The 22,736-nt window shown below is 44.2% G+C and overlaps 1 protein-coding gene across 2 annotated transcripts in view; it reads right to left on the reverse strand.

Annotated features, from left to right (window-relative positions):
- The window catches only part of si:ch211-246m6.5 (von Willebrand factor D and EGF domain-containing protein), a 48,979-nt gene that overhangs the window by 23,991 nt on the left and 2,252 nt on the right, over positions 1–22,736 (reverse strand). For both annotated transcript variants that reach the window (XM_042297049.1, XM_024428227.2), the window contains exons 2-18: positions 17,282–17,466; positions 16,453–16,681; positions 16,191–16,256; positions 15,854–16,089; positions 13,596–13,685; positions 13,238–13,379; positions 12,512–12,741; positions 11,845–11,918; positions 10,822–10,969; positions 7,447–7,587; positions 6,201–6,403; positions 5,476–5,929; positions 5,069–5,347; positions 4,559–4,814; positions 3,347–3,483; positions 2,078–2,242; positions 1,205–1,309 (exon numbers count right to left, since the gene is read on the reverse strand). In XM_042297049.1, the coding sequence (XP_042152983.1) occupies positions 1,205–1,309; positions 2,078–2,242; positions 3,347–3,483; positions 4,559–4,814; positions 5,069–5,347; positions 5,476–5,929; positions 6,201–6,403; positions 7,447–7,587; positions 10,822–10,969; positions 11,845–11,918; positions 12,512–12,741; positions 13,238–13,379; positions 13,596–13,685; positions 15,854–16,089; positions 16,191–16,256; positions 16,453–16,681; positions 17,282–17,466 (3,140 nt within the window). The remainder of the gene's footprint in view (positions 1–1,204; positions 1,310–2,077; positions 2,243–3,346; positions 3,484–4,558; positions 4,815–5,068; positions 5,348–5,475; positions 5,930–6,200; positions 6,404–7,446; positions 7,588–10,821; positions 10,970–11,844; positions 11,919–12,511; positions 12,742–13,237; positions 13,380–13,595; positions 13,686–15,853; positions 16,090–16,190; positions 16,257–16,452; positions 16,682–17,281; positions 17,467–22,736) is intronic.

Genomic DNA, 22,736 nt, shown 5'->3' on the forward strand with positions numbered 1-22,736 from the left:
AAAGTGAAAAAGAGAGAGACAGACAGACAGACAGACAGACAGACAGACAGACAGACAGACAGACAGACAGACAGACAGACAGACAGACAGACAGACAGACAGACAGACAGACAGACAGACAGACAGACAGACAGACAGACAGACAGACAGGAAGGAAGGAAGGAAGGAAGGAAGGAAGGAAGGAAGGAAGGAAGGAAGGAAGGAAGGAAGGAAGGAAGGAAGGAAGGAAGGAAGGAAGGAAGGAAGGAAGGAAGGAAGGAAGGAAGGAAGGAAGGAAGGAAGGAAGGAAGGAAGGAAGGAAGGAAGGAAGGAAGGAAGGAAGGAAGGAAGGAAGGAAGGAAGGAAGGAAGGAAGGAAGGAAGGAAGGAAGACATTCACTGTTACTACATTTTCTGAGATGATAAATAGGAATAAAAATGTTCAAGGAAGAGTGTGTGAGAGATGAACTTGTACAAATTTATGAAGCAACAATTTTTTGATAAAGTGTCATGCAATATGATCTTCTCAATGTTTAGCACTAGGACATGTCTGAGCCTCCCTCTGGAGACCATAGAAGAAAATCACAGCAGGAAATGAACAGAAAACAAACACTAACAAATCCATCTCTTCCAAATGTAACTCAATTTGATTAAAACATAATTGGCAGGAGCAGCTACAGTAGTCCCCTGTGTGTGTGTGTGTGTGCTTGCGTTCCAATGTGTGTGTGTGTGTGTGTGTGGGTGCATGTGTGGTGTGGTGTGTGTGTGTGTGTGTGTGTGTGTGTGCGTGCGTGCGTACTGTATGGTGTGTGGGGAGGACATTCATAACATCTGTGGTGTAGAACAAACATCCTTGGACGTAGGGAGCTCTGAAAGTGATGTTGTGAGTGTCTGTTTTAGTCATCCTAGAGACAACCGGTATTCCAGAGCCTGGTTTCCACTGTACAGTAAACCCAAGAGTAAAGATGTACAACAACACCTCACTAAACATGTTGCACAGCATGTTCAACAACAGCTACCTTGCAGACATTATGAGACAGCCTGGTTTTCACTTCTTCTCGTTATACGAATAGCTTACGCCTTTCTCAGTGGTGAAGAGTTGTCCTAATACTGCATGGTTCTTGAGGAGATACACTGCGTCTTTTAGGGGAAATATGAATGTGTGTGTGTGTGTGTGCGTATGTGTGTGTTTTGTCGTGCATGCATGTGTGGTGTATAGTAGTTACCTTTAACTTACAGAGTCCGGAGTGGGTTGGTTCACACACCTGGCACACACCATCGTAGATTGTTAGCAACTTAGGCTCACTGTACTGAGAGCCGTCATTGGTCACCTGAGACAGGAAGGAACAACACTGTAACCAACCAATACTCAACACACTCTAGTGCTAACCAGTTTCAGACATTCATATCAATTAGGAGGGCTTCCGTGTCTTGAGCTTGGTATGGATGGTCAAACGGTTTGGTGGTTTAGCTAAGTAAATCATTTAATATGATTTCAGAAGGTTGAAGCTCATATACTGTAAAAAACAAACAACAACATAAAAACAATTTGATATAGGATTTGAAATTCATGCTTATGCACATTTAGACATTTTCACAGCATCCAATACAAATGTACCTCACACTCCTATGGGATGGGTGACTCAAGCTCCCCTAAACCTTGTAGATTAATGGCAGAGCCAGGGCTAAGGTAGGTAATATTGGGCTCATCTTCTAAGCCCACTTACCCAGGCTCACATAATCCACTTCAGCAGACAGACCTGACTTTGGGCTAACCTTGGGGGTGAGGAGAGAGGCCCCACGGCTCTGTCTCCTACATTGAGATTTATGCTAATGTCTTCTAATACGGCAGTAAACAAACAGCGATCCCAAACCACTCAGGGACATGCTGGAACATGATATATAGGCTATAGAGCAGGCAAGGAGAAGGTCAGGAATAGGGAAAAGCAGAAGACTTCAAGTTGACTTTAAAAACAAGTGAGCCATAATCACAGTTTCTTGCAAGGAAACGAGGTGACTTTCCATGCGCTTTGGTAAAATGAACGACGCAACGAATGAACTTTATTGATATAACTATATAATACTGTAAATAACTTTACCTTGACTTCCCAGCGAGCATAGGGTTTGTCATCCACCATAAAGTCTACAGAGTTAATAGTCATCATGCTGTTCAGTGAGGGGACAGAACAGTCTAAAGCCTTGGAGCTCAGGAAGGTAGCTCTGGTCCTCTGCTTCTCTCGCGGAACCCGCTCACCATTCAGGTACTAGAGGAGATAGATCGATAGATCACCATCAGAGCATGTGAATATTGTGTGTCTAATGTGCAATTACAATGTTGATCATGGCTGAACCCCAGTCCTGTAGAGCAGTAGTTTGTTAAGACCTACACAATATCACAGCTTAATTGTGAAACAGACACAAATGACTTATTCGACATTCGTGACACACGGAAAAGTTTTTGCACAAAAAAGAAAAGAAAAGAGTATTGCACAATTTTCATCACAACGCATTTTGTGTGTATTACATGATTTTCTTTCTTCATAACGCATTGGTGTACATTACACAAATTCCATTTTTTTGTGGCTAATGTTAGGTAGTCTAGCTAGGTGGCTAACGTTAGCTAGGCTAGGGGTTAAGGGTTAGGGGTTTAGGGTTTAAGGTTAGTTAGCATGCTAGCTAAGTAGTTAACAGGTTCAATTTAGGAGTTAGGATAAAGGGTTCAGGTTAGAGGAAGGGTTAGCTAACATGCTAAGTAATTGAAAAGTATCTAGAAAGTAGTAAGTAGTTGCAAAGTAGCTAATTAGCAAAAATTGTAAAGTTATCTGTGATCAGATTTGAACACACAACCTTTGGGTTGCAAGACGTTCACGTTATATGCCAACCCATCCTCCCTGACCAACCTCCCTCCTATAATTTCTGTCTTAAGTAACCCACTCTCCTCATCTGTGATTGAAATGCACTCTATACAAAACCGTAAACTGCACACACAAAAAAAATACAGTCCAATAAGCAATTTATGTCTATTTCACAATAATCTGTGATACTGGGTTGGTTAGACAGACCCATTCTCCCACCACCTTCTGCCTATTCACATAGCTGACGTTGGAGTCCTGTTGTAAAACTAGCAGTTTACCAGTCTGTCTGAGGGATGATTATAAGGCCTACTGAAATGAGCCCCCCTCCTATGATAGAAAAAGGGAATCTAGAGCACCATAGTTTTGCTGAACTCTTTCAATGAAAAAATACTGGTTTGGAGAGATTTCAGCATCCTGTCTGCTTTTTCTGTGTTCCCCACTCTGTTGAATGCAGCAACACTTTGGGGTATGTCCTTGTATGAACGTGACGATTGTCTGAGTTATTTCTCTCACCATCAGTCGTGTGAGGTGGCAGCCCAGGTTGGGAGAGTCGATGAAGCCGAGGCCGAAGACCCGGACGCTGCGACAGTCGAACGCTCTGATGTCACACAGACCACTGTTCTCCAGGTCTGTCAACTCCACGGGCTGACCTGAGGAGAGAGGAGAAAGGGATGAGAGGGGAGAGGAGAAGAGAGATAGATCAGAGTTGAGGAAAGACGGAGTGGAATATGTGTAAGCGAGGAAGCGCCAAAACAGAAAGACTCCATATGCAAATCTAGTGCAATTACAAGCCCACTCGCTGACAAACCAAAATGGAAGATTCACCAATTCAAAGGCACTCATATATACATTACGTATGATGTGACAAAATGGCACGTTGTCCATGACTACAACACAGTTAGTACATTCACAGAGACCGTCGCAATAAATACATCACCAGCCAGACACAAAGTCATAGAATTGGGAGGTCATGTTCAAGTACATTGTCATGAAGCAGCACACTGTTTTATATTACCTGCTAGAATGAGTTTAACATTTGGAAAGAGTCCCTTTGACTCTGTCTTCATAAAGTACAGTACTAGTATGTCTGCCTCCTTTGATTCTAGTTTGATTCTACTTTCTACAGAAAACAATGTCATAAGTGATATTAAACTCTTGAAGTCGATGGCATCTGCTTGAATAAGAATGACAACAAACAATCAACACAAAAGAGGAGACAATTCCCCTTCAATGTCCCCTCCTCCCCCTGTGCTCTGGCCCAGGGGGAGACTTGATGCTCGCCTGTGATCAGTTGAGCTATTAGCTGGATTTATTGGCGCGCCCTGCCATATTCCCCTAGGACCCTGATCCCAGATCAGCTACTATAAATCACACAACACACAGAGAGAGGTCACGGATGGATGCCCGGACCGCTACCTGGTGATAAACAGCATCCTACTATCTCCCATCTCTCAATCAGGATCTATGTTCACAAAGCATACCAGAATAGGAGTACTGATCTCGGGTCAGTTTTGTCTTTTACATTATAATTATATGGACCTTTGTGGATGTGAATTAGGATTACTCACTGTATTCAATATTAAAAATAACTTGAGACTGCAGTAGTCTAATGTTGCAGACTTAACAACAAAATGACCAATAAGCTGATGAAATCCAATTTTAAGATAAGATGTTTTGACGCAAAATTATGCCCAATCTCTGAGCAGTTTGCAATTGAATACTCACTGATAGCCAGACTGCAGTCGTAGAAGCTGTGACCAGGATAGCATTGACAACCCCACTCAGTGCACTGGCCATTCCCGTTGCAGAAGTTGGGGCAGCGCAGTGCGGTGAGTACCGTCCCAATGATCCCCTCAACCCCCTCCATCCCAGCCCTGGACTCCCCCAGCTCCAGGACCCTCTGGGTCCGGTTCTCCAATAGCCTCCTCTCACACTCGTTCTCCAGGTAGTGCACCAGAGCCTCCTCCCAGGCCAGGTCATCCTACAACATCAAGTTCAGTAAGTTCAAGTTGAACTGCACTCACATTGCAGTCAATGGAAACTGAAATCCATGAGCATACTGTACAATTGGCTTAACAAAAGGGCAGACAAGACCTATACTAACAAGTTACAAAATCAACAACGGTAGTGTCCGAAATGACACAAGATTTCCTCGCCCTTATGGGCTCTGGTCAAAAGTAGTGAACTATATAAGGAATAGAAGGTCATTTCAGACACAGACACAAACAGAAATACCTTGAGCTGCAGATCCAGGATGCACAGGTCCACTGCCTCATCCAGCCTCCGGCCCAGCAGCCCTCTACACACTGTTCCCACCGTGGAGTTCCCCAGGGCTAGCTGGCACACCTCCAGGGCCTTGACCGAGGTAAGCCCACTCGGGGTGGGCCACACAGGCTGGGCCACTGGTCGCTCTGCAGACAGGTGGTGGTCCTCAGGGAAGAAATAGGCTAAGCTCTCCAGGTCCGCTTGGCTCAGGGACTGTGAGGTGAAGATGGGCTGGAACTCGTACAGCGCCTAATAATGACAATAGTAATAATAGCAATAATGACAATAACAACAACAAAGGGCCATTCAAATAAACTCAAGGACACTATACAACAAGAAAAACCAAAATAGAAGAAAAAAATTCAAAGGGTGAGCACCTGTCTCTTTGTCTTGGGCCTGTTGTCGTCTACGGCAACCAGGAAGTCTCTTCTGAGCTCCCTGTCAACCTCTCTCTCACTCTTATCACCGTGGTCTCCAAACCCACCATAGTCCACCATCTGGGAACTCGGCTGTTTGTGTATCTCCATAGGCAGAGCTGGGCCGTTCAGGATGGACACTCCCTGGTGGTCACTTTGTTCTGGCTCAGAACTCCTAATGTACTCAGTGGTAGTGTCCACCCAGGGGAAGACCGAGGTGTAATCCACGTTGTCATGAGACCGGCACTGGGCCTGGTGCTGGGGTGACGAGGGGTTAAAGTTGTAGTGGCCGGTGTGGCCCGTGGTGAAATGCAGAGACATGCTGTAGCCCTCCTGACACCGACAGAAAGGCCGTAGTTCCTCCACCTCCATTACAGGGGGCATGGTGTCAAATAAGCTCTCCCCCGCGGCTAGCCTGACACGAAGTAGAAACAGAGGGATATGGATCAGACAACGAGCTATCTCATCAGACTCTGAATTAGAGGAAGCCTTGGGGATAACACAGGATTTGATAAAGGATTTCTTTTCTCATGCCAGCTAAAATAGAAAAGGTAACCCAAGGTTATTACGGAACAATTCACTTACAAACTAAATGACAAAAAAGGAAAGGGGTGGGGGAATGTACACTGAACAGTTACCAGCTCAGGGGACCACTCTCAGATCTATATAGAATCATTAATAGTTACCTCCATTCCTCCACAAAGCGTTCTTGTTCAGTGCTCCCATAGGTGGTCCCATCAGGTCCATGGAAGTCGTTGTGACCGTTCCGGTCGAACGTCCCACAGAGTCCCGTGGTACTGCTGTAGTCCACACTGGGAGCTCTGATTGACAGGCTCATCCCCCAATCACTGATGTCCGCCCTTACAAAGGCCCCAGATGGAAAGATCAACTACAAAAGGAATAAGAAGGGATAAAAACGTCTGCTAAATGGCATATATTATTATATATTATAAAAGTAAGAGTTAACTTTTATTACACCCAGACGTCAATTCTAACAGATCTTAATGCAAACTGCATATTATAGAAAGAGTTCACTCATTGTTTTCTTGTGTGGATCAGTGTAGTACATACTGGGACTCATCAAAACAACAACATCAAACTCCAAATCTTTCTATCTGGTGAACTAGTGTTGGACATTACATTACATCAATCGTACAGTGTTGCAGATTGCCCCGAGCAGAAATGTGTTTTCCCATGACTTGTAAAAGTCATTTCATTCAATATTGGGCTCATTGGGCTCACAAACTCACACATCCCCAAAACCTGTCTAGACAGTGAGGGAGGAAACAGCCCATAAAAGTGGTTTTAATGACTTTAGTAAAAAAGCATGAGCTGACGCATACACAAAAATGCTTGTAGAGGTGCTGACTACCTGAGAAATAACTTTACAAACAGATAGAAAGTTGCCTCCTGGGTGGCGCAATGGTCTAGGTCACTGCATCACAGCGCTAGCTGTGCCACCAGAGACCCTGGGTTCGCGCCCAGGCTCTGTCGCAGCCGGCCGCGACCGGGAGGTCCGTGGGGCGACGCAGAATTGGCCTAGCGTCGTCCGGGTTAGGGAGGGTTTGGCCGGTAGGGATATCCTTGTCTCATCGCACACCAGCGACCCCTGTGGCGGGCCGGGCGCAGTGCGCACCAACCAAGGTCGCCAGGTGCACGGTGTTTCCTCTGACACATTGGTGTGGCTGGCTTCTGGGTTAAGAAGCCGTGCGGCTTGGTTGGGTTGTGTATCGGAGGACGCATGGCTTTTGATCTTCGTCTCTCCCGAGCCCGTACGGGAGTTGTAGCGATGAGACAAGATAGTAATTACTAACAATTGGATACCACGAAAAGGGAAGAAAAAGAAAGTCGCACAACCAATATATTCTCCCAACAATTTAATGGGTAAACCTACTTGGTAAAAGTAATCCCGTGAAATGAACCAATACCTACTGTAATTTTCTTCCCCTGGTGAGATTCATGGATCTTGATCCGATACTGACTGGAGACTCTGTTATATCCTCCCAGGTTCTTCAGAGAGAGCTGGGGCCTGGTCTCCTGAAGCTGACCATTACACATGTCCAGCATGACCACCTTAAGGACCACAAAATAAAATAAGTAATTGACTCTATTGTGTTATCCTTATAGTTTTCTACTGTATTTACAAGCTGTATATACACTGCTCAAAAAAATAAAGGGAACACTAAAATAACACATCCTAGATCTGAATGAATGAAATATTCCTATTAAATACTTTTTTCTTTACATAGTTGAATGTGCTGACAACAAAATCACACAAAAATTATCAATGGAAATCAAATTTATCAACCCATGGAGGTCTGGATTTGGAGTCACACTCACAATTAAAGTGGAAAACCACACTACAGGCTGATCCAACTTTGATGTAATGTCCTTAAAACAAGTCAAAATGAGGCTCAGTAGTGTGTGTGGCCTCCATGTGCCTGTATGACCTCCCTACAATGCCTGGGTATGCTCCTGATGAGGTGGCGGATGGTCTCCTGAGGGATCTCCTCCCAGACCTGGACTAAAGCATCCACCAACTCCTGGACAGTCTGTGGTGCAACGTGGCATTGGTGGATGGAGTGAGACATGATGTCCCAGATGTGCTCAATTGGATTCAGGTCTGGGGAACGGGCGGGCCAGTCCATTGCATCAATGCCTTCCTCTTGCAGGAACTGCTGACACACTCCAGCCACATGAGGTCTAGCATTGTCTTGCATTAGCAGGAACCCAGGGTCAACCGCACCAGCATATGGTCTCACAAGGGGTCTGAGGATCTCATCTCGGTACCTAATGGCTGTCAGGCTTCCTCTGGCGAGCACATGGAGGTGCTGTGCGGCCCCCCAAAGAAATGCCACCCCACACCATGACTGACCCACCGCCAAACCGGTCATGCTGGAGGATGTTGCAGGCAGCAGAACGTTCTCCACGGCGCACATTTGTGGCCTGCTGGAGGTCATTTTGCAGGGCTCTGACAGTGCTCCTCCTGCTCCTCCTTGCACAAAGGCGGAGGTAGCGGTCCTGCTGCTGGGTTGTTGCCCTCCTACGGCCTCCTCCACATCTCCTGATCTACTGGCCTGTCTCCTGGTAGCGCCTCCATGCTCTGGACACTACGCTGACAGACACAGCAAACCTTCTTGCCACAGCTCGCATTGATGTTCCATCCTGGATGAGCTGCACTACCTGAGCCACTTGTGTGGGTTGTAGACTCCGCCTCATGCTACCACTAGAGTGAAAGCACCGCCAGTTCAAAAGTGACCAAAACATCAGCCAGGAAGCATAGGAACTGAGAAGTGGTCTGTGGTCACCACCTGCAGAACCACTCCTTTATTGGGGGTGTCTTGCTAATTGCCTATAATTTCCACCTGTTGTCTATTCCATTTGCACAACAGCATGTGAAATGTATTGTCAATCAGTGTTACTTCCTAAGTGGACAGTTTGATCTCACAGAAGTGTGATTGACTTTGAGTTACATTGTGTTGTTTAAGTGTTCCCTTTATTTTTTGAGCAGTGTATATATACACATTTCTTTAACCATAAAAGCGGCAACATATTTTTAGCTTAAAAGCGCCAATTGTGGTCTCTTTTGTTTTATTAACCGATGAAACACAAGTAAACAGTTTAAATTCCCCAAAATAAGCATATATAAAAAAAGTCATAATCAAAATGTGATATTTCAAAATATACGTTTTGAATGTTTTCCATGTTTTAAGAGATACTTTGATAAATTTTATTCATAGCCACTTGCTATGAACATTTGTCTGTTATTCATTCAAAGTGTTTCTGTGGTACTCAGAGGCTGACAAATTGGCGATTGAGCCACCAAAATGGGTGATATCGGTGATATGGGCGCCATCAGACTTTTAGCTCTAACTCTGGAATGCTATGGGCTATCAACTCAGTTCAATTTGCATATCAAAGATGAGACTCTCCAATTGGTATCGAAATATTGAATGAAAGCGCATTTATGTTTTTTTTATACTGGCTGCCACACCCTCCCGGGGTCCAAATCTGGGGTGGCTCCATAGCATAGCAAATCAAATCAAATTTTATTAGTCATATGCGCAGAATACAAAGTAGACCTTACAGTGAAATGCTTACTTACGAGCCCCTAACGAACAGTGCAGTTTAAAAAAATACGGATAAAAAAAAGATACAAGTAAGACGTAATTAAAGAGCAGCAGTAAAAAATAACAATATATATAGGGGGATGCCGGTACAGAGTCAATGTGCGGGGGCACCGGTTAGTTGAGGTAGTATGTACATGTACAGTAGGTAGAGTTAATTAAAGTGACTACGCATAGATGACAACAGAGATTGGCAGTGGTGTGGAGAGGGGAGGGGGAGGGGCAATGCAAATAGTCTGGGTAGCCATTTGACTAGATGTTCAGGAGTCTTATGGCTTGGGGGTAGAAGCTGTTAAGAAGCCTTTTGGACCTAGACTTGGCGCTCCGGTACTGCTTAATGTGTGGTAGCAGAGAGAACAGTCCATAACTAGAGTGGCTGGAGTCTTTGACACATTTTAGGGCCTTCCTCTGACACCACCTAGTAGAGATGTCCTAGATGGCAGGAAGCTTGGCCCCAGTGATGCACTGGGCCATTCGCTCTAACCTCTGTAGTGCCTTGCGGTCGGAGGCTGAGCAGTTGCCATACCAGGCAGTGATGCAACCAGTCAGGATGCTCTCGATGGTGCAGCTGTAGAACCTTTTGAGGATCTGAGGACACATGCCAGATCTTTTCAGTCTCCTGAGGGGGAATAGGTTTTGTCCTGCCCGCTTCACAGCTGTCATGGTGTGCTTGGACCATGTTAGTTTGTTGTTGATGTGGACACCAAGGAACGTGAAGCTCTCAACCTGCTCCACTGCAGCCCCGTCGATGAGAATGAGAATATCTATATCTGTTCAGGGTACATACATCTACCTCTGTGCCAAATTTGGTGCTTTTGTCACAAAGTTTCCTCTTGAGACATTTAAAGCTTAGCCACGCACCACTAGTATAGAAAAGAGGGATTACGTTTCATTCCTCCATTTGACCTCCATTTCACCACTTCTAGGGTTAATTCTCAAATCAATTAAATTAATCTATGAATCATTCATTCAATCAATGAATGATTTCCTCTATCCATCTTGCCTGATCAATGTGTAAATGGGCGTGTTAAACTGTAGTGCTTTGTGTTTGATGTTGTAAATGTGTCATTTGTATTCAACTTCTCGTGCTGCCGTTTTGGCCAGGTCTCTCTTGTAAAATAGATATTTAATCTCAATGAGACAAATAAAAGGTACAAAAATAACAATTGAATCAATCAACCTCGTTTCCCTCCCTGGCCGCTACTCCACAGTTGCAGGACACAGCGTAATGGCGGCTGCCACAGTCCCACTGACGAGCCTGGACCTCGAACGCTCGGTGGAGGCTCTTGTAGAGGAGGAAGGTACCCGTCTGTTGGTTCTCATAGCGTCTGGTGGGGAGAAACAGGTCTTAAAACAGGGGTGATAAATTGGACTGATATCATAGCTGTGATGTTCTTACTTGAAAATACCAAAACAACATATATGTATTGTGCATCTTGCTCGTGAAAATGTCTGTGGCAATTTGTTAGAATTGAACATGTGCATCAAATAAGTTCAACTTAAAGTTATTTTAATGGCAAGTTCAAATAAATGGTAAGACCTAGTTTCCAATAATTATCATAGAAAAAAAAACACTTTTCAATCTAATCAAGCAAAAAGGGTATTTTGATTATGGGATCTAGAGATTGCATAAGCACGACGAAGGTGAAGCAATTATTTAAAAATAATTAGGATTTAAAATGTTCTATCTATTTAGAAGGTTATGGACTGGTCCCCTTTGGACCTGTTCGGTCTGAAAAACATTTGAAACATATTTATCTCTGATTAGTGGGTGTTTTTTGCAAGGTTTTCAAGTATCAGCTTTGAGAGGATAGTTAACAATAATAATTACAGGAAAGAACTTAATCAGTTAGCAGGAGGTGGAGTGGTGATTTAAATAGCTCTTCTTGATCATTAAAATCGGCCAAAACAAGGTAATGTGGGGGAAAATGCATAGTAAATGAGAACAATTTTGAAACACACTGTATTTCAATGTACAAGAAGGTCTATTGGGGGGGGATGTGAAGTCTCCAAGTCTGTATGTAACACGAATATATAATAATAATATATGCCATTTAGCAGATGCTTTTATCCAAAGTGACATAAATCGTAAATCTAAAGTGATTTACATAATGGGTGGTCCTGGGAATCTAACAAGCGACATGCTCTACCAACTGAGCAACAGAGGACACAGCATGCTAACCACCATGCCCCAGTTACCCACCTGCCATCCAACGTAATGATGTGTGGATCAGTCAGAGAGTAGCAGCTTGCAGTGGGAACATCTTGAACTGTGACCTGCAGAGGTATGAGGAACAAAGCTTAGCGTGACCCACTCTGGTCGTGCTGATTAAAGTGTCTGCAACAGCACAGGGCTTTCATGTGCATGTGCGTGTGTGTTAGTGTCTGAAAAACAGGCCAAAATGCTTTCATGTCTCACTGGCTTAAACACTAAACACAGATGTGGCTAGCCTGACTGCATGACTGAATGATGACAAAACAAAGGGGAAGTCGGAGGTTTAGGAGGACACAACAGGTTTTGCTACATGAGTAATGCTAAGACTTAGTTTAAAGGAAAGAGTGGAAGCCCACGTAGAAAAGCAGTGTGAGTGATTTGTCGTTGGTTCATAACAGTCTTCTCTTTAACCATGTAAACACTGTGGTGCTATGTCATGCAGACATTTACTGCAGTTCTGTTAGTGTTATAAGCAGCTGTTCTGAGGCTTACAGCTACATTATCTCTCTCTTGGACCTTGAGTGGGTTGGGCTATAGCCCATCCGGAGGCGGGGTTTGCGAGAAAAAAAAGTGAATTAGAATATTCCAAAATTCTAATTCCATTGTAGTGTTGTAATGTGTTCTAATTATATTTCTATGGGTCTCCCGGTCGGACCTTGAGAGGTGTGGGGCTGTATCCCCTCCAGAGGCGCGGTGCGTCAGAGCGTGGCGTTGCGCTGAGTAGGCTGGGGCGGTTGCCGTCGCGGGTGAAGTCTGTGACGGCGGTGAGGGTGAGGCTGGCCCAGGCACACCCTTGTCTCCGGCTGCAGGCTGCAGTAGGCTGCAGCTCCACCTGGCAGGTAGACAGAGCCATGTTGGGGGCCTCCACGCTGGGATCCAGGCTGTCTGGGAGGGCAACAGGACACGTAACAGTGTCTGGTTAGTAAATACCCCCACAGAGCTGCAAGACAGATAGCCTGAATATGAAATCAACCCCTAGCCCCTAGATCTGAGAAAGGATTGGATGGGTGTAAACAAACAGGAATTAATCACATGTTGAGTCTTTTGGTTTTAAACCCCTCTGGCACTAGTACAGTAAGCACTGGCTCACACAGTGGGGCTCCACAGTGGTCTAAGGCACTGCATCTCAGTGCTAGAGGCGTCACTACAAACCCTGGTTTGATTCCAGGCTGTATAACAACCGGCCGTGATTGGGAGTCCCATAGGGCAGCGCACAAGTGGCCCAGCGTCGTCCGGGTTAGGATTTGGCCAGGCTAGGCTGTCATTGTAAATAAGAACTTGTTCTTAACTGACTTGCCTAGTTAAATAAAGGTTAAAGAAAGAAAGAAAAACAAACACAGAGATGGCATGGTCATGGAAATTAGGCTATTCTAATTCTCACCTGAGTCACGGACACTCAGAGTGAGAGTGACTCCACATGGTCGGCCATGCTCTGTCCCGTAACAAGGGATAGGCACTGTACTGTGGATGGTTACAGCATGCTCTTTTCCGTCCTCCGCAATGTGCAGCACATCTGGAACAAACTGCAGGCAAAGAGAGAGAGAGAGGGAGCGAGAGTACAGACACAGATTCCTGGACAGACTGGGCTCAATGTTCATTTATTTTACAGCACGCGATGCAGTTCAGGAGGAGTTTAATGCTCAACAATGGATTATACACAACTTTGAGGTTGTTCCCAGCTTCAAACACATTCAGAACGATGAGGGTTTTAGTAAATTGCATCAGTCATGATGGTTTACCTTAATTCCAGCATAGAAACTATCACTCTCTTTGGCCAGAGATTGTGTCCGGCTGGAGTTACCCAGTAACGTGGAAACACTGCAGGAGAACTGTAAAAAATAATCCTACGTTAATAATGACACAAGTAGCTACTATCAAGTGTTCACCTGGCAAGTCAGTGACAAAGCTATCTATGACACAAATGAAACACCAATATTTTCCCTCCAAAAAAGCATAAGGTCATAAAAATGGTCTTTCTAATTTGTGTTGGCTTGCATGCGTAATTCATCCAAACATTTCACTGAGTCATGTGGCTTGTAGGCAACATGAGCAATGTGTTAGGGCTGGAGCCGTTGTGTGTTTAACTCCATCCTCAGTAAAGTAGTCACCCCTGATCTAGCCCAGCTGTGACATCAGCATGTGTGGAACAGAGCCTGATGAGTGAGGCCAGGCCTGCTTTGTACTGCACAGCTTGTCATGGATACACACAACGAGCATCGCACGTTGTATCCATCCACACATGGCTTCCAATGGCTAATACAGTAATTGCTATCTGAAGTTTCAAGTTGTATTAGTCGTATACGGGATACACATGGTATTACACTGTCCAATGAAATGCTTACTTGCAGGTTCCTTCTCGACAATGCAACAACAATAAGAAATAAGAAAATATAAGAATACGAACATAAAGTAAATGGCTGAGTAGAATAGAATAAACATTTAAGCATAAGTATAATACAGGAAGGCACAATTTACAGTCCAATATTTACACGTGTATTGGGGAGGGGTGGATTTGGGGGCAACTGTTTAAATAGTGCAGTACTAACAATAGTAAATAACTTTTGGTAGCAGCAGTTGTGATGTGTCTGTAGGATTACAGTTGGAGGTCAGGAGTCTGAACCCTTTGGAGTTGGCACTAGTGTGAGGCAAAGGTGTGTGCTTGCGGTGGTCCTATTCAATGTCTTCCTCCTGTGTGTCACAACACTCCTGCACGGGCCAAATTTCTTAAGCCGCCTTAGGAAGTAGAGGCGCTGTTGCACCCTCTTGACAACAGTGGTGATGTTGTTGGTCCATGTGAATTCATCTGTGGTGTGGACACTGAGGAACTTAAAAATGCTGACTCTCTCTACTGCAGTCCCGTTGATGTGGATAGGGCATGTTCCCTCTGCTTCCTAAAATAAACAATCAACTCCTTTGTTTTGCTGCCGTTGAGGGAGAGGTTGTTTTCCTGGCACCACAATGCCAGGTCACTTACCTCCTATCTAGAGGCTGACTCGTCGTTGTTGGTTTTCAGGCCTACAACCGTGGTGTCATCAGCAAACTTAATGATGGAATTGGGATCATGCAAAGCCATGCCGTCATGGCTGAACAGGGAGTGTAGCAGAGGGCTGAGGACACACCCTTGGGGGGCCCCAGTGTTAGAGTCAGTGTGATGTAGGTGTTGTTGCCAATCCTCACAGCCTGTGGTCTGACTTTCAGGAAGTCCAGGACCCAGTTGCAGAGGGTAGTGTCCAGACCAAGGGCTCTGAGCTTGGTGATGAACTTAGAGGGAACAATAGTGGTGAATGCTGAACTGTAGTCACTGAACAGCATTCTTACATACTTTAGGTGTTCCTCTAGTCCAGATGCCTTAGGGCCGTGTGAATAGCAATGGAAATGGCATCTTCCGTGGATCTGTTGGAGCGGCAGGCAAATTGGAGTGGGTCCAGTGTACCTGGCATGCTGGCCTTGACGTGGGCTGTGACCAGCCTTTCGAAGCACTTTACGATTACAGGGGTTAGTGTGACAGGGTGATAGTCATTTGGCATGTCATCTTGGTTTTCTTGGGCACTGGGACTATGTTGGTCTCCTTGAAGCAAGTGGTGACTACAGCCTGTGACAGGGACAGGTTGAAGATGTCTAATATCTGCGTTAGAAGAAGAGCCTCAATGCCACATAACAATTGCAAAGAAAGCATTTGATGGGAATCATGTGAAAGAGTCCTCGCAACAATTAAAAGTAAGAAAGACCAACCCTAAACTGAGTCTGATGTATTCCTCTACCCTTCCTGACCTCCTTTCTCTTCCCTGACAATCTGACACACCTTCTTCTATTCTTTTTTTCTACATGTTGAACCCCAGTCAGAAAGGTCAAGAGGTCAACAGGATCAATTCATTGGTTAAGCCACCAAAGATGGTCAACCCCCAATCCCCCATCACACAAACGCACACATGTAAGCTCACACACACGCACGTAACACACACACATCCACATACACACGTCTGGTAGGCATTATTACCGTCTCCCCCAGTCTGAAGTGGACTCCGTCCATCTCCACCAATGAGAAGGTCTCCATGATAGAATCTTTCCTGATCTCCACCTTCATATTGGATGCCAGGTGTCGGGCCCAGACCACCATATAGCCCAAGGGGAGTCCCGAGGTCTTCACCCCACTGAAGGTGCATCGCAGGTGGACACTGCTGCCCACCAGCTCTGGGATGATCACAGGCTTGTAGGATAATGCAGGGAGACTTGCTGAGGGATGAACAAGAAGCTGATATCAAGGACCACCCAGACATGATTAAATAAAGAATAAATGTGAATAATATTTCTTTGAGCTTGTTGTGGTTGTTTACCTTTGCATTGCCCATTGACTTCCACCTCACCCGTGGCACATAATTTAGGTCCAAATTCTGATATGACTAAAAACAAGAAAAATACAGTTTTTTTATTTTTATTTCCTCAGTTCCACTATGTACTTAAAGGCTTTAGACCAGAGTGAACAAATAGAGCAGCAGACATATCTTAAGGCTAATAACAAATTCCAAATTCCAGCGAAGCAGTCACCCATACATCCATTCACACCAAACTGACAGTGATTCTGTCATTCTAATTCACCTTTGGCACAATATCCCATACACCCCTGGGTGGGCTGCAGGTAGTACAGGAGAAACTCCCCACAGTTGCGTACTGAGATGGGGATGCGGAAGAGGCAGCAGTCCTTGGTGCTCCCGTGGAAGAACTGCCAGGTGGCACAGGCCGAGAGCTGGCGGACCTCCCCTGGGCGGGGCAATGAGCTATCAGTGAGAGACAGCCACACAGGCGCCTGGGTGCCACATCTGTTCATCTGGAGAGAAGACAATGACCCGTATTTACAAAGCATCTCAGAGTAAGTGCTGATCGAGGATCAGTTTTGCCTTTTAAATTGTAATGGGTATGAGGGGGGACCTGATCCTAGATCAGCATTCCAACTTTGAGATGCTTTGTGAAAAAGCTTCCACCTGTTCTGTAGCTACTCATTATACAGTTTACACTCAACTTTTCACTGTAGAACCCCCCGCAAAAACCAAAAACCAAACACAGCTGTATTGAATGAGATCAGTTGTATGGACTCATTTACATGGAAATGAACCGTGTAATTCATGCCTTGCATTGGTAACTACAGTCGGGATGTTTATGAAGAATAATTTTATAATTCTCATAATACACCACGCTTTAAATATTGGATGCACAACATGTTCCATCAAGAAAACCACTTGATTAAGTACATTATCTCCTGTAGTGGACAACGTAATTAATGAAAATCCCTTGCACTGTGAAGAGTTAATCATAGTTTTGCCTGTATCATTTATGTAAATGGTAAATAAAAGAGGCCCTAAAATGGAGCCTGGTGGAACCACTTTACACACTAGGGGCAAGACGGCATGGTTTAACAGCTTTAGCTTACTTCCACACAGCTGGTGGGCATCTCTGCAGGCTTGTTGTTAATGCTGAAGCGGTACCATCCTGGGGAGAGGGAGTGATCACAGATCAGGTCCTGTATAGCAGTGTTCTGCAGGTCAGTGGAGTCAAAGTCCACGCTGCGATACGGGTTTCTCAACATGCGGTAACCTCCCGGGTAGCACTCTGGAGCTGGGGGAGGCAGAAGGACAAAGTTAGTAAGAAAAGACGTTACATTCACAGGATACATGTTTTTTTTTTTTTTTAAAGATGAACGTATTTGGAATATAGGAGTCTTTCTGGGTAGTCACTGTGATGTCAACCTGGACTGTGGAGGGAGGAAGGGAGGGAGGGATGGAGGAAGGGAGGGTTGGAGGGAGGGAGGGAGTGAGGAAGGTAGGGAGGGTTGGAGGGAGGGAGGGAGGGAGTGAGTGAGCAGGGCATGGTACCAAAAAAAGGTAGCAAAATATGTCATCCCAGTGGCTCTATAACTTCAGTCAGTTCCTTAAAGGGTGGAACTAGAGTTAATTTACTGTAACATTTAGAGGGAGAGATGAGGATGGTATATTCAAACAGGTAAAAATAACACACATTCATTTACCTAATTCCCCTCCTTTCTAAACTCACCCCTGGAGGGTTAGACAATAAAGCCAGCAATCCATGACAGGTTCTGAACATAGCTCTCAGCTGAAGGCTAAAAATGGAGAGAAAATGACTTTAAAGTCAGACCTCTCACATCCTATGTCCATTCAAGTGTCAAAGAACCTGCACCAATATCACACTTCCCTGTCTGTAAATTGAAAATGGGTCAAAACGACTAGGACTTCAGGATATCAGTCAGAGCTATGACAGAGGAATAGGAAGGCTTTACTGCGTTTCTACCTAATGAAGAGCATACTTTGGAAATCCTACCTAGGTGACCATATTATGAAATTTATGTTGAATGATCAATCACAAAACATGGCATGTAGCACATTTCTTACAGTTCCCCCCAATGACGTTACATATTTCGCATCATTTGGATGCAGCAACAGTCTGCCCCCCTGGGCTAATGATGAAGGTTTGTCCTGGGGTGAGAGTTCCCTAGAGACTATTTATAAGGTTACCTCCCTACTGTGCTGTAAACTCTGTTAAAGGCCAATTTGACTAGGTTTACCCAACAGCAACAGCCTCTCCTTTCCTCTCCTCTGGAAAACATGGCTGTTTGGAAAACCTTTGACCTTAGTGCTTGGAGAGAATTAGTTCCCAGACACAGACGAGGTGTAACGCTTCCAGACAAGGTGTGTGTATGCAGAGAGATAGAGGATTTGTAAATACAACACATTTGGACGGCAAGGAAATATAATACACATTTTCAGTGCGGCCCTCTGGACCTTGTTGAAGACTGAATGTGACAAAATGAGTTAGACACCCCTGCTGTATGGAGTAACTTGGTTGGATGGAATTTGGTATTTTATTAGGATCCCCATTAGATATTGCAAAAGTAGCAGCTACTCTTCCTGGGGTCCACACAAAACATGAAACATGACATAATACAGAACATCAATAGACAGCTCAAGGATAGAACCACATATATATTTTTTTTAAAGGCACATGTACTGCAGCCTACATATCAATACATACACACAAACTATCTAGGTCAAATATGGGAGAGGCGTTGTGCCGTGAGGTGTTGCTTTATCTGTTTTTTTAAAACCAGGTTTGCTGTTTATTTGAGCAATATGAGATGGAAGGAAGTTCCATGCAATAAGGGCTCTATATAATACTGTACTTGAATTTGTTTGGGGACTGGGAAAAGACCCATAGTGGCATGTCTGGTAGTGTAAGTGTATGTGTCAGAGCTGTGTGTAAGTTGACTGTGCAAAAATTTTGGGATTTCCAACACATTAACGTTTCTTATAAAATGAAGTAATGCAGTCAGTCTCTTCTCAACTCTTAGTTAAGAGAGACTGGCATGCATAGTATTTATATCAGCCCTCTGATTACAATGAAGAAAAAGTGCCTCTCTCTTCTGTGCCAGTTGCAGCTTAACTAGGTCTTTCCTTGAAGCACTGGACCACATGACTGGACAATAATCAAGATTAGACAAAACTAGAGCCTGCAGAACTTGCTTTTTGGAGTGTGGTGTCAAAAAAATCAGAGCACCTCTTTATTACGGACAGACCTCTCCCCATCTTTGTAACCATTAAATCTATATGTTTTGACCATGACACTTTACAATCTAAGATAATGCCAACTAATTTGGTCTCCTCAACTTGTTCAAAAGCCACAATATTCATTACCAGATTAAGCTGAGGTCTAGAACTTAAGGAATGATTTGTACCAAATACAATGCTCTTAGTTTTAGAGATGTTCAGGACCAGTTTATTACTGGCCACCCATTCCAAAACAGACTGCAACTCTTTGTTAAGGGTTTCTGTGACTTCATTAGCTGTGGTTGCTGATGCATACATGGTTGAATCATCATCATACATGGACACACATGCTTTGTTTAATACCAGTGGCAGGTCATTGGCAAAAATAGAAAAGAGGGCCTAGAGAGCTGCCCTGCGGTACACCACACTTTACATGTTTGACAATAGAGAAGTTTCCATTAAAGAAAACCCTTTGAGTTCTATTAGATAAATAGCTCTGAATCTACAATACGGCAGAGGTTGAAAAGCCATAACACAAAAGCTAAGACTTCATCTAAAATGGCACCCTTTTCCCTACATAGTGCAATACTTTTGACCAGAGCCCTACAGACAAGTGCATTATATAGAGAATAGGGTGCCATTTTAGACACAGAGTGGGTGACACACAACAACAGGCTCCCCATCATGATCTGACCTATGACCCCAACCATGGTGCTGCTAGTGAAAGAATGCTTTGTTGTCTCATGAAGAGATGGCCATCAGAGTCCATTCTCAGGGCAGTTGTTTAGTGGTTTAACTCTCTGGCTACACACACACATGCACAAATGCACACACACATACAGGCACACGCACACATGTGCACACTCACCAACACACACGCCGTGCTGTGGTGAACTGAAGGGTCAGGGCCCATTCTTTGATTTATTTGTTGTGACAACTCTGCTGAAGGAGCAAATTGGATGTGGGAGAGGAGAAACACCAAGGAACTAGTGCTTACTTCCCCTAATGGTATAACTACTAGTCCCCTGCACTGTATAACCCAATTACTCAAAACCTTTGAGTAAACCCGTTGCACTTAAAAGGATACTTCAGAATTTTGGCAATGAGGCCCTTTATTAACTTCCCCAGAGTAAGATGAACTCGTGGATACCATTTTTTATGTCTCTGCGTACAGGCAGTTTGAAGGAAGTTGCTGACTTGCGGTAGTGCAATTGCTAACTAGCGTTAGCATAATTACTGGAAGTCTATGGTATCTGCTAGCAGATACACACATGTCTATGGTATCTGCTAGCAGATACACATATGACTATGGTATCTGCTAGCAGATACACATAGACTTCCAGTCATTGCACTCATGCTAGTTAGCTTTGGCTTGCGAAACTATATCTAATTTCCTTCATACTTGACAGAGACAATTTAATGATATTTACAAGTTCATCTAACTCTGAGGAAGTATATAAAGGGCCTCATTGCCAAAATCCCAAAGTATCCCTTTAATATACAGTGGGGCAAAAAAGTATTTAGTCAGCCACCAATTGTGCAAGTTCTCCCACTTAAAAAGATGAGAGAAGCCTGTGACTTTCATCATAGGTACACTTCAACTGTGACAGACAAAATGAGAAAAGAAATTCCAGAAAATCACATTGTAGGATTTTTAATGAATTTATTTGCAAATTAAGGTGGAAAATAAGTATTTGGTCAAGAACAAAAGTTTATCTTAATACTTTGTTATATACTCTTTGTTGGCATTGACAGAGGTCAAACGTTTTCTGTAAGTCTTCACAAGGTTTTGACACACTGTTGCTGGTATTTTGGCCTATTCCTCCATGCAGATCTCCTCTAGAGCAGTGATGTTTTGGGGCTGTTGCTGGGCAACACGGACTTTCAACTCCCTCCAAAGATTTTCTATGGGGTTGAGATCTGGAGACTGGCTAGGCCACTCCAGGACCTTGAAATACTTCTTACGAAGCCACTCCTTCGTTGCCCGGGAGGTGTGTTTGGGATCATTGTCATGCTGAAAGACCCAGCCACGTTTCTTCTCCAATGCCCTTGCTGATGGAAGGAGGTTTTCACTCAAAATCTCACGATACATGGCCCCATTCATTCTTTCCTTTACATGGATCAGTCGTCCTGGTCCCTTTGCAGAAAAACAGCCCCAAAGCATGATGTTTCCACCCCCATGCTTCAAGGTAGGTATGGTGTTCTTTGGATGCAACTCAGCATTCTTTGTCCTCCAAACACGACGAGTTGAGTTTTTACCAAAATGTTCTATTTTGGTTTCATCTGACCATATGACATTCTCCCAATCTTCTTCTGGATCATCCAAATGCTCTCTAGCAAACTTCAGACGGGCCTGGACATGTACTGGCTTAAGCAGAGGGACACGTCTGGCACTGCAGGATTTAGAGTCCCTTGCGGCGTAGTGTGTTACTGATGGTAGGCTTTGTTTGTGGTTCTGGGATTTTTGCTCACCGTTCTTGTGATCATTTTGACCCCACAGGGTGAGATCTTGCGTGGAGCCCCAGATCGAGGGAGATTATCAGTGGTCTTGTATGTCTTCCATTTCCTAATAATTGCTCCCACAGTTGATTTCTTCAAACCAAGCTGCTTACCTATTGCAGATTCAGTCTTCCAAGCCTGGTGCAGGTCTACAATTTTGTTTCTGGTGTCCTTTGACAGCTCTTTGGTCTTGGCCACAGTGGAGTTTGGAGTGTGACTGTTTGAGGTTGTGGACATGTGTCTTTTATACTGATAACAAGTTCAAACAGGTCCATTAATACAGGTAACGTGTGGAGGACAGAGGAGCCTCTTAAAGAAGAAGTTACAGGTCTGTGAGAGCCAGAAATCCTGCTTGTTTGTAGGTGACCAAATACTTATTTTCCACAATAATTTGCAAATAGATTCATTTAAAAATCCTACAATGTAATTTTCTGGATTTTTTTTCCGCATTTTATCTGTCATTGAAGTGTACCTATGATGAAAATTACAGGCCTCTCTCATCTTTTTAAGTGGGAGAACGTACACAATTGGTGGCTGACTAAATACTTTTTTGCCACACTGTATTGAACTTCAGTCGTCTCAGGCCAGTGGCACAATACGTTAATTTATGGTTAGATCAGAACTTCCGTTATAATAATTGGCCTGTACAGAGAATTAAGTCAAAACCACAAGTCCAAATTAGAGTGAAACCAAATCCAAACTGGCCTCCCTTGGGGGCATTTTGCTGCAGCAGGACAAACCACAGTTCAGGTCAGCTCAATGCTGATTGGCCAATTTTTAATATATTTTTTTTATCAGCTTGAACATTTTGAGTAATGCCCCCACAAA

This window comes from Oncorhynchus tshawytscha, linkage group LG14 (assembly GCF_018296145.1).
Source record: "Oncorhynchus tshawytscha isolate Ot180627B linkage group LG14, Otsh_v2.0, whole genome shotgun sequence".
NCBI classification, from domain to species: Eukaryota; Metazoa; Chordata; class Actinopteri; order Salmoniformes; family Salmonidae; genus Oncorhynchus; species Oncorhynchus tshawytscha.